The sequence below is a fragment of the Perognathus longimembris genome, chromosome 9 (genome assembly GCF_023159225.1).
Source record: "Perognathus longimembris pacificus isolate PPM17 chromosome 9, ASM2315922v1, whole genome shotgun sequence".
NCBI classification, from domain to species: domain Eukaryota; kingdom Metazoa; phylum Chordata; class Mammalia; order Rodentia; family Heteromyidae; genus Perognathus; species Perognathus longimembris.
The window spans coordinates 3,497,459-3,516,340 of record NC_063169.1 but is presented as its reverse complement, the minus strand read 5'-3'; the positions used below and the strand labels follow the sequence as shown (position 1 = coordinate 3,516,340).

General features: G+C 40.1%; 1 protein-coding gene across 6 annotated transcripts in view; it reads left to right on the top strand.

Moving 5' to 3' along the window:
- Dop1a (DOP1 leucine zipper like protein A) overlaps window positions 1–18,882 on the top strand; it is a 76,923-nt gene that overhangs the window by 6,614 nt on the left and 51,427 nt on the right. For 3 of the 6 annotated variants that reach the window (XR_007212044.1, XR_007212045.1, XM_048353634.1), the window contains exons 3-7: window positions 7,777–7,973; window positions 9,628–9,809; window positions 13,740–13,910; window positions 16,238–16,427; window positions 17,895–17,993. Coding sequence is in view for 4 of the 6 variants with exons in the window: in XM_048353634.1 (XP_048209591.1) it covers window positions 7,836–7,973; window positions 9,628–9,809; window positions 13,740–13,910; window positions 16,238–16,427; window positions 17,895–17,993 (780 nt within the window). In the remaining 2 variants the exon portion in view is untranslated. The remainder of the gene's footprint in view (window positions 1–7,776; window positions 7,974–9,627; window positions 9,810–13,739; window positions 13,911–16,237; window positions 16,428–17,894; window positions 17,994–18,882) is intronic. The other 3 variants (XM_048353636.1, XM_048353635.1, XM_048353637.1) reach the window with 1 other exon arrangement.

Genomic DNA, 18,882 nt, shown 5'->3' with positions numbered 1-18,882 from the left:
ACTCTCAGGGCTGACCCATGGTTTCACATGGGGAAGAACTTCTCTACAGGGCTACTTGGATAGCCTAGTAAACCAGAAGCTCACGTTCCACAGGGTGATCCCAGTGTCGATTACAATGGCTTTTGTGGCCTTGATTTTTTTTTTTTTTTGAGGGAGGTGGGGACTGAGTTCAGGTGTAGCATTAAGATCTAGATCCTATTATTTTTTTACTTTTTTTATGAACTAGAGGAAGAAATTCTTGAAGACATTTATCAGTTTAAAAGATTTAAACTTATTACCCTAGTAGGGCATGACTCATATGCCTTTAAGCATGAAGAAATAGCTGGGCATCATTGGCTCACACCTACAATCCTAGCTACTCAGGAGGCTGAAATCTGAGGATCACAGATCTAAGCTAAATGGGACAGAAAACTCCACGGAGATTTTCTTATGAATTAACCCACAAACATGCTGCCTGCAGTGTGGTTCAAGTGATAAAACCTCAGTGCAAGACCCAGACCAGCACAAATAATTACATAAGTGTACATATGTATATGTGTATATGTGTGTGTGTTTTGTGTAAAGTATAGAGTGAACAGTTTTCTTTTATCTGACCTCCGTATGACCCCAATTACCACCTATCCACAGAAAGCAATCACTTTGTTCTTTTGTATTCTTGTAAGATAAGTGTATGTAGATCTACATATATACGTGTGTATATGTCTATGTGTGTATATTATGTCTGTGTACATTTGTACATAACATCCTTTTTTTTTTCTTTTTTGTCATTTGTGGGCTTGAACTCTAGGCATGGGCACTGTCCCTGAGCTCTTCCGCTCAAAGCTAGCGCTCTACCACTTGAGCCACAGCACCACTTCCAGATTTCTGGTGGTTAATTGGAGATAAGGGTTTCACAACTTTCCTGTCCATGCTGGCTTTGAACCACGATCCTCAGATCTCAGCCTCCTGGGTAGCTAAGATTACAAGCATGAGCTACCAGTGCCCAGCAGTCCTCTTCTTTTATGTAAATAGCATTATAAACCCTGTTATGTAACATGCCTTTTGCAGTTCCTGTGTCTTTGGAGCATTTTCTGAATCAACATGTAGACTTTATTTGTTCTCTTTTACCCACTGAGCATATTATGTTGTTACTCAATTTTCACAACATTTATTCATTGTGAGTAAAGCACCTTGCTAGGATCTAGCGATGTGAAAACTAAAATGATAAGAGGCAGCATGGCTCCTGGGAGTCTGTTACAATAAAGCACTATGAGCTCTGCATCAGAGGAAGTGTGAGAGGTGTTCACAGACAGAGGTTGGATGTATTGGAATGAATGGTCAGGGACGATGCCTCGAAGGGCGTAGATCTGAGACCTGAGGAGTGGGATGAGGAGGCATTAGCCAGACCAAGTTGGGACGTAGTGTTTCACGTAGAAGTAATAAAAGATTGGCTATCAAAAAATAACTTGGACATTTTCAGGAAAGTAAATGGAGCTGGAGAGCATCGTGTTGAATAAGCTAAACTCAAAGTTACATGTGAATATGTACTTATTGACATGTAGAGGCGGTGATTGTTACTGTGGAACTGTTTATGTTTAGGTGGTGGGGAGGGAGTGAGAATGATGGAGGCAGAATAATATCAAAATACGTTATCCAGGCATGAAGTCAGGCACAGAGAAACTTGATTGAATGCCGAGGGGACAGTGAGGGAGCGAGGGCCGGTGGGGAGGGGGGGCAAATGGTATTAAATTATATTCACATGTGAAATATGGTAAGAACCCTGTTCACCCTTGTTTATGTATTAGTATACATAAAACAATGAATAATCAGGATGGAAAACAGGCTTTGTTGGGAGGCCTAAGCCAGTGGGTAAGGAGGGAGTAATGACAAGGGTGAAAGACAGTGAATATGTTACGTATGTGTAAAAGAACAGTGCAACCTGTTAAGCTCGTCCTAAGAGGGATGCGGGTTCGAGGAGTACAGTGTATACATGGAGCAATGAAAAACCCTTGTGCAACTAATACGTATTGATAAAAATCTTTTGAACGGATTAAAAAGCTATAGTAAACAAAGTGGCAAAAACATAGTTGGAGTGAGAGCCTTCAAATATGATGAAGTGGCCTTCATTGTGAGTACCAAGGTAGCCCAATAGGGAAAGGGCAGCCTTCTCAACAGAGAGCTCTGGGAAGACTGTGCGTCTACATGTAGGACAATGAAACTCGACCCAGAAATTACCACCGAATGAAACAGAGATCTAAAACCATAAAATCTAGGAGAAAGGGCTTCAGAACATTTAGTTTGGCCACGGGTTTGGGGAAATTACAGGCAATCAAAGATAAACAGATGAGATTATAGAAAACTTAAGATTTTCTGTGTGTTGAAGGACACTATCCATAATAGAAAGGCAAACTATGGCATAGGAGGAAATATTCATAAATCACATCTGATAAGAAGCTCTTAGCCAAAATACATGAAGAAATTCTAAATTCAACAGTAACAAAGTAACCCAGTTTAGAAATGGACCAGAGACTTGAATAGACAATGACTGTTGCTAAACTGTCAGGCAGTAATGTCACAATGCCAATTAGAATGACTACTATGAAAACAAATATTGGTGAGCATGTACAGACGCCGGAGCCCTTGTGTGCTACTGGCAGGAATGTAAAATGACGGAGCTCCCCCAAAAATTAAAAGTAAAATTCTGTGATCCAGCAATCCTATTTCTGGTTATATATCCAAAAGAATTGAAAGGTCTTTTCTTTTTTTTTTTTTTTTTTTGCACACCCGTGTTGAAAGTAGGATAGTCAAAAGGTGGAAATAATCTAAATGTGTATACGCGCAAATGGATAAGGCAACACATGTTACATAGAGGAATATCCTGCCTTGGGAAAAAAGAAATCCTGACACATTGCAACATATGAATCTTAAGGACATTGTGCTAAGTGGAATGAACCGGTTAGGCAAATACTATGGGGCTTCACTTATGAGGTAGCGGCAGTCGGATTCCTGTGAACACGAATTTACCTAATTCTTACTGTGTATCTATCTTGGTTCTCTGGCTCTCAGTCAAGCAAAAAGGAAGGAGCCCCCTGCCTGCACATTCCCACACTAAGGGCTGCGGGTTCCTGCACCAGAGTCGAGGGCCGGGGGTGTGATTGGGGCTTTAAAATTCACAAGTAGGAAGCTGCCCAAAAAGCACTGTAACTTAGATTATGAAGTCACTGAAAAACTCGGAAGAGAGTCATTTCTGACTACCCCTGTGGTTATCCCCAGAGCTATGCCCAGAGCGAGGGGGGCTAGCAGGGCCGAGCCGTAGCTCCGTGCGGTGAGTGCACCATCCCAGTCCCGTGGAGTCATCTTCAAGTGCGACCTGAGGATCTGAGGTTTGGACACATTCCGGGTGGGCTCTGGATTGTGACTCATACTGCAGCAAGGATTTAGACAACCCGACTGCCCAGCTGCACTACTGATGTGAGCCTGGCGGAATGCTGGCCTGTGTTCCAACCTCAGGTCATGCACCCATTACGAGGATCCCAGAGGGTTTGAACATGAGGGGCGTGGTTCCCAGATGTGCCTCCACATAGAACCACTCGTCAGGTGTGTCTGAGCAAAGCCCAAAGCCCAGGCCATGTTCTAGGCCAGTTGAGCCTCACATTCTGGTATGGATGGAAGCAAGCTCACTAGGGGATTGGACGTGTGAGATAGGACAGATAGTAAAAGACAGGAAAATGATATGACTAAAGAAATATTAAGCTGAAATCAGCAAATAAACTGGAAAACAGTTGAGTTCCTCTCCCAGCACACCTTTTCTGAATGTTAAATTACAAGATTTCCAAACCTTCATGAGTGGCTGGAGACAGAAAGAATAAAAGGCATTTCCAATGCAGTCGTGTCTGTCCAATGCGGGTAGACCCAGCCCACTCTTCCCACCCAAAACTGATGGCAGGTTAGTAGAAAAGCAGCCAGTCGGAATTGTTCTCTATCAGACTGGCAGATGGCAGGGTAAGCTGGTAAACCAAAACCTGCCTGACAAAAGAATGAGAGAATAAGGACTGGACAGTAAATCTTTGGAATCACAACTTTCCTGGGAACAGAAAGGAGACCCGTCCAGTTGTCACCCAAGGCCAGGTTCTGTAAGGAGGAAAATGCTGATGTAGGCTGAAGTGCTGTCTCCGCATGGTACATCCATGGCACGAGTTCTCCTTCTCGGTCGTATTTCTTGTCTAATAAACTTTCCTGCCACCTTTACCAAAAAAATCCTGTGAACCTGAAAACAGAGTAACAGTTTCCTAAGAAGTTGTAACTGATACAGGATTTTACTAGGAAAAAAACTCTTTGAGGCTAATTGTACCCCAGTGTGAATATACTTAACACTGTTGAGCTATACCCTTGGTTAAGGTGGCAAATTTTGTTTTATTTTTACAAGTTTAGAAAAGTGATGACGCTTTCAGGAGCATGAAGCATCTGTGCATTTTAAAATACTGTAGTGTAACATGAACCGTGTTTCTAAATGTTAGAAGACGTACCAGATACAGAGCGAGCCAAATCAGGACTGGAATCACAAAGTACCAAGAAAAGGATCAACACTGTAAGTGTCATTTCACAGGAAAGCTATAGCTGACAAACGGAGAATAGCTATAAAGGAATAGCACCCATGGGGCTGGGTAGAGCTAGACATAAAGAGTGGACAGTTTTCTAATGCCTACTTGCAATGGAAATATGAATGATAGGGTTATATGTATGAATGAAATCTTGTACAAGTACTGTGGCTTGAACTCAGTGCCTGAGCACTGTCCCTTAGCTTTTTCACTCAGTGCGAGGGTTTTACCACTTGAGCTACAAGTGCCACAGACTTTCCTGCATTGGCTAAGTTTCGATCTCCAGATCTCAGCATTCTGAGTAGCTAGGATTAAAGGCCACCAGCACCTGGCCCTTTTCACTTTCTTAATCATGTCCTTTGCAGTACAAAATGTTTAATTTTGCTGGACACTAGCATCTCATACTATAACCCTTAGTGTTTGAGAGGCTGAGCACTGAAGGATTGCTGTCCCAGGCCACCCCAGGACTGGAGGTTCACTCAGTTCAGGTGGTAGAGCATCATCTGCCTTTCAAGCATTGAGGCCTTGTGATCAAAGCCCAGTACGACCAATGGCAATCCTGTTGATGAAATCCTAATTACTTATTTTCTTTCTTTATTCCTTCTTTCTTTGCTTGTGTTTTTTTAATACTATTTGTTAGAAGCTTTGCCTCCCCCTACTTCATAAAGATTCATCCCTGTATTTTCTAAGAGCTTTATAATTCTAGTTTACATTTAAATGTGCAATCCATTTTAAGTTAGTCTTTGTGTAAAGGAATGACTCCTTCATGTTTTGTACGTGAGTATCTGTTATGCCACTAGCTGAGAAAATGGTTCTACCATCATCATATGGTGATGAAGCCCCTGAAGACCATTCTTAGATTGTGTGAACCTCGCTCTAGGAAACAGTTCAGGCCGTTAGATATCAGGATGCAAAAGCAATGGAGAAAACACACTGGCAGTTTTAAGTTGAGCCCAAATAAACTCTGTTGTTCTGTTAATTTTCTATTGCTCTGTCACACTACCCCCAAACTTACTAATCTAATATAGGAAACTTTATTTTGGAAATGAATTTGAGGCACTTGGCTAGGTATAGTTCTGACATGACATGAGGTCTTTTACGAAGTGACAAGCAAGTTGTCAGTTGGACCTGCCGTCAAGGACTGTTTAAGATGGCTGACTCACAGACAGTATCAGAAAGCCCCTGTTCCTCCTCCAGGAGCCTCTCCTTGGAGCTCCTTCAGTGTCCTTATGTGGCATCTGACTTGCCTGGGGACTGGGGATCCAGGAGAGGAAAGCAGGAGCTGAACTGCTGTTATACATCTTGGCTCTTGCTCTCTTCTGCGTTATCTTTACATTAAAATTGACCCACAAAGTCAAGTTCATGGGCTGCAGAGTTAGGCATAAATTTTTGAAGGAACATCAAATCATCTCTGGATGTGCTTTTTTTATTTTATTTGCCAGTCTTGGGGCTTGAACTCAGGGCCTGGGTGCTGTTCCTGAGATGCTGCTGCTTTTTTTTTTGGCCAGTCCTGGGGTTTGGGGACTGAGAGCCTAAGCACTGTCCCTGGCTTCTTTTTGCTCAAGGATAGAACTCTACCTCTTGAGCCACAGCGCCACTTCCAACTTTTTCTGTTTATGAGTGCTGAGGAATCGAACCCAGGGCTTCATGTATACAAGGCAAGCACTCTCCCATTAGGCCATATTCCCAGCCCCTACCTTTGCCTTTCTAAGGAATTACACTATTTGAGTTCTCCCTTGAATCTACCATATTTCAGTTAAAGCATTTGTATACCACCCAATGTATTTATATGTTTACAAGCTAATTCTAGCTTCCGCATAGAAGGGAAAGCATGCAACCTGTGTCTCTGGACCTGACTGACTTCAACGTCACTTTAAATTGTTTCCCACATCTTTTCATTTCTTTACAAATGATTCATTATTATTCTCTCTAAAGGATGAGTACAATTCTATTGTGTACATACACCACACTTTTTGGATCCGTCATCTGTTGAGGGGCATTGGGCTGATTCCATACCTTGGCTGTGGTGAATAGTGCTACAGTGAATATGATTGTATGATTTTACTGTTTCCTGTGGATGTATATTTTATTTTTTTGGTCAAACATGGTTTTTAATATTGCAATGAGAATGCCTTTGGATGAGATGACCACTCAAATTATTTGACTGAGTAAAGCTAATTGCCTAGACTGATTTAGGTGGGCTTTGCTCAACCACATGAAGATCTAAATAGAACAGAAATGTATCCCTAATTTTTTCTACTTTCCTTGGCAATAAAGAATTCTGGGTGGGCAAACACAGTTATCATATACAAGGTACATATGAAAAAATGGAACAAGGTACTGGGTAGGGTTGAGAGAGATAGGGGAGGAGGATGAAAAAGTGATGACATTGATTAGCTGGCATTGTGCTCACAAACTGACATGTTGAATTGAAGCCTTTTGCTACAGCTACTGAAAATAATCTTCAGAAAAGAATTCTTCCTGCCAGATAGACTTGCCACGAAGAGATCAGCTATTTATTGCACTCACCTTGGAATCATCAGCTCTCTTAATGACTTAGCCTTTGGATTCAGACTAGAACTACACTATCGGCTTTCCTGGGTCTCATTCCAATATTGGGACGTGTCATTCATCATAATCACATGAAGCAAATCCTTGTTATCTATCTATTATCTATCTATCTAACTATCTCTATTCCTATATTGGATGTATATTTTAAACTGCCACATATTCTTGTAGATTTCACTCCAAGATAAGCAAATAAATATCTCATGTCCCTTCATATTAAGTGCCCACTTATTAAATAAAGTGATTTTCAAAATAGGCCATTTTCTGGGTCTTTTTTTCTTTCCTCTCCTTTGCCCTTAATGTTTTCAGTTTAGGGTCACTAAACAAAGTAAAACCAAAACAAAGTAGAAGACTTTGGATCAGAAATGTTCTCTCAGTAGACATGTCAGAAATAATGTGATTTCTTTTTTTTAAAAGGAAAGGGCATTTACTCACTTTTGAGGAAGGAATCCACAGGTCATACTCTTTGGGGCAATCTTCAACTACTTTCAGCATCCTGTGCATTAGCTGGTGCGAATTTTTACAACTTCTAACTTAACATTTAAGGCTAGCCATTACCTCTGTAGCAAGACCATATGAATTCAGGTCAGTACTTCCCTTTGTGACTTGGTCCCTCTGGCATGCTTCGTTGCAGGTAATGGTTTTGCATGACTTTGGCACTGGCCTCTAGTGGACACTGTGTGGGGGAGGATGAACACGGAGGAGCTGGAGCTACTGAGTGACCCCAAGTATAGGAACTACGTTGCTGCAATTGACAAGGCACTAAAGAACTTTGAGTACTCCAGCGAATGGGCAGATCTGATATCAGCACTTGGAAAACTTAACAAGGTATGTTTGTCTTGTGCATTTTATAGGAAGGGTATAAATTAAATATCCATTTATTCTTAAGATTTCACTGAATCTTAAAGTAAAAATGTAAAAAAAAAAAGCAAACCTTAGGTTACTTGTGTTAATACTATTTTATTTCATGAGTTGCATGCTGACACATTTCAGGCACCAAAGAAGTTGAAATTCCAAGAAACAGCAGTGCTTGAAAAACATAGTAATTGTCATTGCTATTATCTATACAAACAAGACAGGGAAACAAACATGCTAACACTGAGGCCTAATGACTGAACATCAGAAACTTGGGTAGTTCTTGACACCACAATGAAAAACTGTACATGGGAAGCAGTAACTGTTGTAAGTCTTTTGAAAACGACAGGTAGATAGCAGCAAGAAAACACTTTATATCCAGGCAACCCTTAGTTCTAATTTGGTACTTTTTACAAAGGCAGCTGTGTGCAGTCACACGGGCCTTGAAGATTGGCTATGAATGGTCCTTCTGGATGTGACTGCTGTTAGCCATAGTGATTATAATAGGCTCTCTGTCCGCATTTCATCTTGACTCTGTGTGAGTGTGAGTGCACGCATGTGTATGTGCACACTTGCGCGCCTCTGTAATGGTACCAAGGATTGAACTCGGGATCTCATGCTCACTTGGCGTTCTTGCTTACAGCTGGAAGCTTACCCTGTCCCCCCTCGCCACCGAGCCATGCTTCCAGCCCAGCTTTTTGATGATTGACATCGAGTTTCAAAGACTTGGATGCCTGGGCTGGCTTTGCCACTCATTTTTCCAGCTCTCAATTTCCTGAGTATTTAGAATTACATACATGAGCCTGGTGCCCACCTTGACCCTATTCGGGGGAGGGAGGGAGGTTGTTTTTTAAAAAGTGTACTTTACATACCATTAGCAAGGCAAGTTTTAAATATAATTGTTGGAGATATTCTAAATACTCTTCCTTTGATGGTACTGAGGTTTGAACTCAAATCTTAACACTCTGTGGACAGGTGCTTTACTCAGTGAGCCACACCTCCAGCCCTTGACTGGATTAGTGCTGACATTTCCACTGTACAGCCACAGGTAGACATTCTGTATACATTTATCTATGTGTGCATGAAGCATTTAACATGCCATCCCGTTTATGTCAGATTTTAAACATTTGCGAAGATCTGAAACAGTGCCTCTCTCGACTTGTTTTGCAAAATAAGTTTTTCATTAAAAATATATTTCTAGGGGCTGGGGATATAGCCTAGTGGCAAGAGTGCCTGCCTCGGATACACAAGGCCCTAGGTTCGATTCCCCAGCACCACATATACAGAAAACGGCCAGAAGCGGCGCTGTGGCTCAAGTGGCAGAGTGCTAGCCTTGAGCGGGAAGAAGCCAGGGACAGTGCTCAGGCCCTGAGTCCAAGGCCCAGGACTGGCCAAAAAAAAAATATATATATATATATATATATATATATATATATTTCTAATATGTTAACAGTGTATTTTATTAAACAGGTTAATAATTTTGAATTTCCTAAGTTTTAATTTCAAGTAAAACATTGGTATACATAACTGGCAGAACAAACAAAAAGGTTATAATGGTCATTCTTATACTGTGCAGGAAAGTGGAAATAAAATTTTTTCTCAATTGCATAAAAATTCTTCCATCTAGGTTTTACAAAATAATGCCAAATACCAGGTAGTACCCAAAAAGCTGACCATAGGCAAACGCCTAGCTCAGTGTCTGCACCCAGCATTACCAGGAGGAGTTCATCGGAAGGCACTGGAAACATACGAAATTATCTTCAAAATCATTGGACCCAAACGACTTGCCAAAGATCTTTTTTTATATAGGTAAGAATAATTGTACTATCTAATCACACATAATATAAATAAAATAGATCATTACATTAATTTATACCTTCTACACTAAAACACCAAAAGTTTGAATCCCCCCCCTTAAAATTTTAGTTTTTTATACCAATCCTAAGTATTTGATTTAAATGAATTAGGAAAGCTTACAACATTGTTTTTTTTTCTTAGATATAATTTATATGGTGAAACTTGTAAGTTATATCTAAGAAAAGAAGCACCAAGTTTGGCCTGTTCAGAAACTCATTCTCTATTCCTCTACACTTGTCCTTTCTGTGGTGTACTAACAGTCAGTAAATTACACCATCTATCCACTTACACCTGCTGAGATCTGAGTTACACGTGTCTAGTGTCTCCCACCCTCAGGTACAGTCTGTCACTCAGGATGACTTCATAGGGCAGTGAGTAGAATCAAAAGTTGATACATGTATCCAGGCGCTGGTGGCTCATGCCTGTAATCCTAGCTACTCAGGAGGCTGAGATGTGAGGAATGTAGTTTGAAACCAGCCTAGCCAGAAAAGCCCCTGTGAGACTCTTATTCAAAAACTAGAAGTGGTGCTGTAGCTCAAATGGTAGAGCACTAGCTTTGAGCCCAAAGAGGCTCAGGAACAGCACCCAGGCTCTGAGTTCAAGCCCCACTACTGACCAAAAAAACCCCAAAAAACAGTTGATACACAAAAGGTCCTCAGAACAGTATGGTATGTGGTAAATACTTAGTAGCTGTTAACTGTTCTTCTGCTACATTCGCTTCTCTGTACTGTGGACTGTCAATTTCTAGTCTAAATAAGCATCATCTCTGCCCTGGGCTTTGTCACTAGCTTCCTAATATTTATGCAACCACTTTTCTTTCTTTGTTTTTTCTTTGATGGTACTGGGTTTTGAACCCAGCTTGTGCTTGGTAGATAAGTGCTCTGTTGTCTTTGCTTTAGTTATTTCCTGGACTTGGTCGTGGCTTTTGCCCAAGGCCAGCCTTGAATCAGGATGCTCTCACCTATGCTGTCCGCATAGCTGAGATTGCTGGAATGACACACCACATCCTTGCTTCTTTGTGAAATTAAGTCTCACTGATTTTTTGTGTGTTTTTGTTTTGTTTTTTTTGTTGTCTGTTGTGGGACTTGGACTCTGGTCCTGGATGCTGTCCCTGAGCTCTTCAGCTCAAAGCTAGAGCTCTACCATTTGAGCCACAGTGCCACTTCCTCACTAATTTCTTTTTTATCCATGCTAATTTCAAACCCAAGTCCTCCCAATCTCTGCTTCCCAAGGTATTCATCACCATCCGAGCCTGTTCTTCCTATACTCTCTTCTCTACACAGCATAGGAATAGTCTAATACTTTACACAATGATACTACTTAGGGTTTCTACGACCTCATGTCTCAGGCTGTGAATAAGCAAATTCAAAAACTGAATTTCCTCTACTCAAGTCTGACAACACAGATCAGTTCTGGGATTATTTCTCCCCATCAGCAGCATAGCTGCTGGGAGCTCCACGGTAGACAATGACTGTGCATGCTCTGGTCCAATTCAGTTCTAACACTCTCTACCTGGAAATAGCATCACCTCGCCCCAGCAAATGGCTGTCTCACAAAACTGCCTCCACTTCTGCTTCCAGGAGCAAGTCTAGGCCTCTAGAACTTTTGGCCAACTAACTGGCTACAAGGTGGGCTTCAATAACCCTCTTTCGAGGCCAGGAGGAAGCTCACTGAACTGGGGTAAACTCACCTACTAACTTACTCTAAAGCATCCTACTACACAGACAGATGAAGAGATGCGCAGGACAAGGTCTAGAAGGCCCTGGACATGGGCACATCCCTGTGGATTCGGGATGCATGAGCCTCTCAGAATGTGGGTGAATTCTTTATCTTTCTAAGAACACCATGTGTTATGCTGCCCAGAAGCTTCCTGATTCCTTTGTCCTTTGGGACTTATGGACATTTCATTACAGAGGCATGATTAACATATGAGCAAGCCTGTAGAAATCCGATTGAGAAAAGATGTGGTCCAGTACTAATAAACTGGAGATGCCAGCAAGACCTATTTGTTCATACTATGTATAACATGATGTAATCCTAGGTGAGGGTCAGAAGCTTGTCACAAATGGGCTCTTCTGATGTACCATCAAGCAAAATAGGTCAAAGAATTTTTTTTTTTTTTTTGGCCAGTCCTGGGCCTTGGACTCAGGGCCTGAGCACTGTCCCTGGCTTCTTTTTGCTCAAGGCTAGCACTCTGCCACTTGAGCCACAGCGCCGCTTCTGGCCGTTTTCTGTATATGTGGTGCTGGGGAATCGAACCTAGGGCCTCGTGTATCCGAGGCAGGCACTCTTGCCACTAGGCTATATCCCCAGCCCCTCAAAGAATTTTTTTATGGCCACCTCCAAGTCAGAAAGACAGGGAAATATTAGTTCCTATGACCCACCTTGGGGAAAGCAAATTCTAGTTTCTTTGGCCTGTCTTTGGGATAAAAAGCAACAGGTGACAGGAGGGCAGTGGGTAAGAAGACTGATCATCAAGATCTAATGCTCCCCAGGAGCACAACTGGAAAGACACAGAAACTGTGGCTATTGGTTTCGGTCAAACTATGCCTAGAGTTAGAGTCAGGACAGTGGAACATTGAAGATGATTTCTATTCTCTACATTAACTAGGAGTCTCGGTTAAGAACTTCCCAACATAAAACATGGTTCTAGGGACTTGAATGCAGAAATAAAAGACAGCCCTGGTTTCTTGGTTTCTGGTATTTATAAACAACTCAAAATAATAAATATTCTAATAAAATAGTATTAAATAGTATCAGAATATCAAATAGGGGGCCCAATCTAATTAGGGGACAGCCTTCTCAAGAAAATGATGCAGGCTGAGACTTGAAAGTTGAGGAATCACTCAGACATACAAAGAAGATGTAAGTACAGGAGTGGGACTTGCATCTGCGTACAAAGGACTGGATTATAGCTGGTGCAAAGTACTGGACACTGAAAAGAGCTTCTGAAAGGAGTGGGCAAGAAATCCTTCGCTATTGCTGGAGTAGAGGATACAGTAAAATTGTCTGTGGGCTGCACAGATAGCCAGTAGCCGAATCTCAAAAGATACTAAAGGTGCACTGGCAACAGGAAACTCAATAATGAGAGGAATTTTACTGAGAGAAGCTACTTCGGGGCAGTACCTGTTGTGACAAGGTGATGAAGCTATGATGGCTATCTCCTCTACGGAGCTGAGGAAAATGGATCATATTGCAAAGTATCTGTGAGAGCTCATGGCCCAAGTGGTATTGTGCCTACTTAGCAAGCACATGGCCCTGAGTTCACCACCAAAACAAACAAAAAACCCTAGGAGAGTGACTTAGTGAAAACTAAGCGATTAATGGAAGGTTGCGGTAAAAAAGTCAAGAGTAAGCTAGGCACTGGTGTCTCAGGCCTGTCATCCTAGCTATTCAGGAGGCTCAGATCTGAGGATTGTAGTTCAAAGCCAGCCAGGGCAAGAAAGACTGTGAGATTCTTATTTCCAATTAAGCACCAAAAAAGCCAAAAGTGGAGCTGTAGCTCAAGTGGTAGAGAACTAGCCTTGAACAACAACAAAAAGTTAAGAATAGCTCCAAGGTTTCTAGCTTTATCTAGCAAGCTACATAGTAAACTGTATTTTGGAGTGTCAGTAACAGGGAAAGGAATAAGTTTTAGGGGGAAAGAGAATTCTATATTGTAACTGTAAAATGTGAGGGCTTTGTGAAAGAGCCTAAATAGTGCCAATTTACAAGTAGGAAACTCAGGCAGGTGAGAGCACTAGTTCAGTGAACACGGAAGTGAGTACATACAGGCATCATTTAAAGCCAATCAATGTAATTTATAAAAAGAAGTGCGCATATATATACATATATATATAATTACATATGTCACTATTTTGATTCTTTTATCTTTTAACACAGCTCTGGATTATTTCCCCTTCTTGCAAATGCTGCTATGTCTGTGAAACCAACACTGCTCAGTTTATATGAGATATATTACTTACCTTTGGGTAAAACTCTGAAACCTGGTCTACAAGGATTGTTAACTGGTATTCTTCCTGGCTTAGAAGAGGGATCAGAGTACTATGAGAGGTAATGTAATGTTTGTCACCACAATGTAACCACGTCATGGATTTGCTAGCAGGCATCCATTAAATATATCTTATCATCTCTAAAATAAATTATTTTCAACTTACCATGTTAACAAATACCATCAGTACTTCAATCAGGCTGAAGGTTATACCTAGCGTGTGGCCCATACTAAATGTATAGCTGCATCATTTAGGTAAAGATTCGGGTGGATGGACAACCCAGTAGGGCCAGTGTGAGCATAGAAAGTTACTAACATGTTTGAATTTGATTTGTTTTCCTCATCAATAGAAGAGGCATAAAATCAGTTTCATTTTATTGTAGTAAAATGAAAACCACTCAGTCCAGAGGCTTTTAATATATGTCCCTCTAAAACTTGTGACCCATAACTTAAAATATAATAGGACATGCAGATTAATGAAAAGAATGGAAAGTAGGCCATGTGTCAGTCTTTAAAGTGCTAACAGGAGAAAATGGCCTAACATCAAGTACACTGCTATTTCACTAACTGTTGGCCTGGTACTTGTAATATTGGGATTTTTAAAAGAAAATGATCAGATCAGTTTTGAAGCCAGTTTTGTGTTTGTGCTGGTCCTGGGGCTTGAACTTGGAGTCTGAGCCTTTTTGTGCTCAAGGATAGCATTCTAGCAATTTAGTCACAGATCCACTTACAGCTTTTTGGTAGTGAATTGAAGATAAGAATCTCACAGACTTTCCTGCCTGGGCTGGCTTTAAACCTAGATCCTCAAACTTCAGCCTCTTAGGTAGCTAGGATTACAGGAATGAGCCACCAGTGCCCCAATTATTTTTAAAACTAATAGTTATAGACAGTGCCTGATGGTGTTATGTATCTATAACAATCTTATTATCATTGCTGATATTCTTATAAGAAATTGTTTGGTAGCAAAAGTAGATAGACAATGTTAAATTTCTTTCATGAGTAGACTTAATGATTTAAATTTAATTTATTAAGTTACTTTATTGTATCACAGCTATTTTCACAAGGCAATAACAACTTATTGAATTATTTTTATGGGCTACTTTGAGAAAACATAATTTTGTCCTCAAAACTTTATTGTCTTATCAATGTATCATTTATTTGCGTAAAAAATTTTAAAAGTAGCAAGGTGCTACTGGCTTACACCTGTAATTTTAGCTACTCTGGAGGCTGAAATCTGAAGATTGCAATTCAAATCCAGCTTGGGCAGAAATGAGACTCTTATCTCCAATTAACTAGAAAAAGCCAGAAATGGAGCTATGGCTCAAATAGTAGAGCACCAGCCACAAAAAAAGCTAAGGGCCAACACTTAGTCCCTGAGTTCAATCTTTAGTACCACAGTATATGAAATTATTATATTTAGCTTATAAATCAGTTTTTCTTAAACTATTAATTCACTAAAGAGACATATAGAATCACCACCACTTTTTATAGTTACAATTCAGAATTTAACATAGAAATTGAATAATGATCTTTATGGCTACAAGTTCTATGAAAGGCTTTATACATGTACTATTTTAATGCACAGATAAATTGAGTTCAAAAGAAGTGAACATATCAGGGGCTGGGGATATGGCCTAGTGGCAAGAGCGCTTGCCTAGTATACTTGAAGCCCTGGGTTCGATTCCCCAGCACCACATATACAGAAAATGGCCAGAAGCGGTGCTGTGGCTCAAGTGGCAGAATGCTAGCCTTGAGCAAAAAGAAGCCAGGGACAGTGCTCAGGCCCTGAGTCCAAGGCCCAGGACTGGCCAAAAAAAAAAAAAAAAAAAAGAAATTAACATATCAGATCCCAAGTAGACTCATCAAATCCTCTTTTGATACACTATGCTAAAATCTAATAGACTTACATGTTAAATTTAGTAGAGTTATATATTAAGTTATTAATTTTTCTCACAAGTCTAATTCATTGAAGTTATTATGAACTATATAATGGTGATTTCAAAAACGATCACAAATACCTTAAGATTTTGTAGAAAGCCAATGAAATACATGATAGAGAGGATTACTATTAACCAAAAATCTGTTTCGTGGTATTTTATTGCAACAGATCAACAGCACAGTGAGGTTAGATAGGTGGTTGGGTAATGGTTCCCAACATGGCGAGCCAACAGGACTGAGGAAAGGCTGATTTCTCCAAAGTACACAGCTAGTAAGTAGCAGAGCCAGGACTTAAATAGTGGAGCCAGTCATCTGACTGCATTCTTCCTCCATTCCTGCTTGCTTCTCCCACGTCTCAGCACATGACTACAGCAGGGATGTTTATAGACATTTTATAGTCAGTGTGACAATGAACGTTCTCCTCCTCATGCCACTGTATTTTGTACCTCAGAACCAACACGCTATTGGAAAAGGTTGCTGCTGCCGTTGACCAGTCAGCCTTCTACAGTGCCCTGTGGGGCAGTCTCCTCACCAGTCCCTCCGTGCGTTTACCTGGAATCACTTATGTTCTTGCTCACCTGAACAGGAAGCTCTCTATGGAAGATCAACTTTATATCATTGGCAGTGACATTGAGCTAATGGTAGGTCTTGTGTCATGTATACTTCTGTTGAGGCAGACTTTGAGGTGAATTTGAGGATCAAGCTATCTTTTTCATCGACAAACAGTAAGGGCCAAGGAATCAGTCATTTAAAAGAGCTTAAATTTTTTTCACAAAGAAGAAATTACTTATGTCCATTATCTATTATCTGTTTTTCAAGCAAATCAGTATTATTGCTGTGTTGCTGATGGATTAAGCCCATTGTTAACATAGCCACATTTATTATTACAAAGTAAACCTTCTTTTTGATGCTTTCTTCATAAGAAAAAAGATGCATTTTAGATAGTGAATGATAGTAGATTCCGTGGAGAACATATGTGATAGGATGTAATCCCAAGCCAGACAATGTTAGTAGAAAAAGAGTTACACTTTGCCCGTAGCTCACATCTGTAATCCTAGCTACCCAAGAGGCAGAGATCTGAGGATTGGATTGTGGTTCAAAGCCAGACCATGAGATTCCTATCTTCAGTGAATTACTGAAAAAGCTGGAAGTGGAGCTCTGCCTCAAGTGGTAGGGCACTAGCCTTGAGCAAAATAAGCTCAGAGACAGTGACCAGGCCCCGAGTTCAAACTCCAGGACCGGCACGATAAAAAGTTACATTTTTTGTTCACTTACACTTTTCTTTTTAATTTCAAGATTAATAATAGAAGAAAAATGTGTTTAAAGTACTATAGTCTCAAAACGAGCAAAGGATTAAAAATAAACATCAGTGGCCACTTTGGAAAGCTTTTTTTTAATCATTTTTTTTTCCATGCAGGAATGATGTGACTGGTATTTCATGCAGAGTTTTGGTTAGATTTACTAAAGTTTGATTTTCATTCTCGGAATTAACCCCCCTTACTTAAACAGTTTTATGAATCTTGACAAGTACTTACAGTCATACAGCCACAACTAAGTTAAGTTTCAGCAAGTTACATCCTCCCAAAAACTTGTGTGTCCTTTTATCACCACACTTCCTAAGTACTTCCTCAAGTACTAGGTTTTTGAAAATACTGACCTGTTTCCTGTTTCTCTCATTTTACTTTTTCACAATGTTATGAAAATTTAGTCATTCTGCAGTTAGCTCTTTAGTATGATTCCTTCACCACATATAACATATTTGAGTTCTTCCATGCTTTTGTATCAGTGGTTTCTTTATCTGTTGCCCATTTCTCTGTTGCATGACAGTACCATAATTTGATCATTCATTCATCAGTTAATAGAGAGTAGGCTTGCATCCAGTTTGGAGCAATTATGAGCAAAACCACTATAAAACATTTCCTGGGATTGATGGTGAAAAGTCATCAAAAACCTCCATAGGGTATGTAGTTTTAACATTAAAAAATGTTTTTAGAGCTCTTTGATTTTTGGAAGCATGATTTTATTTTTTAGAGGAAATGAAAGGTTGTTACAATTTCAAATGTTCCCACCATCTTAGGCTCCTGATGTTAAAGGCTATCTTATTTCAGGTCGAAGCAGTAAGTACTTCAGTGCAGGACTCAAGTGTACTTGTGCAGAGGAGCACACTGGACCTCATACTCTTCTGCTTTCCATTCCACATGAGTCAGGTAAAGTTTTAATGCTGATGCTACCCATGTAAGGCATTCTGGGAAAGTCGGGTAAAATGTAATGCTGGTGTTACTCACATAAGGCATTCTGGGAAAATCAGAGGCTTATGGTGTGTGGTTACTTTTTAAAGACATGTTGGGTTATTTTGCTTATAAATGAAGAACAAGTTCCCTCTTGAGATGTAGAATTTGTAAAAACTTTGAAGGACAATGAATCACCCACTTGATAAGAATATGGTCAAATTCCTTCATATTGAACATTCTAATTTATAAAGAGCCACACGTGTTAATGGCTAACTCAGAGTAAGCCAGACTGCTGAGGCCAGGCCTTCTCCCTAGTGAATTTCAGTCTGTCTTGTGTTGCTTTGGGGATTGCAAGATCTGCCAGAATCTCAGCAGAGTTGGCTGTAATTTGAGAGTTAAATATTTTGTCACGGTGACATTTGTTGGTATCTTTACTACAGACTTAACAAATCATGAAATATTCCATTAATGGAACTTAAGTTTTTCTAAACTTTAGTGAAGAGCAGTTTCAAACATAAGTGTTGAAAATGCTGAAATAAAATACCTCACAAAAATAGTAAGATGGAGAGAATTTTAACCTTGAGAATTTGAATTTATTTCCAAAAAGGGATTAACAGAAAATACTATTATTTGGATTTTTCATACTGACTGTTAGTACAAATCTATAGTGAGTTTTCATTATGATTGCCTAATTTTATTACTGTATTCATTTTTTGCTGTATTTACATATTTCTCTTTAACAGCTGGAAGATTTTTCCACTTGACTGACTGCATTGTTCCTAAAGGGGACCCAAACTACTTCTAGTTTCTATTTTGAAAATCTCACCCTTAATGAAGGGGTCTTATTCTGCCCTTTTTTGAGAGA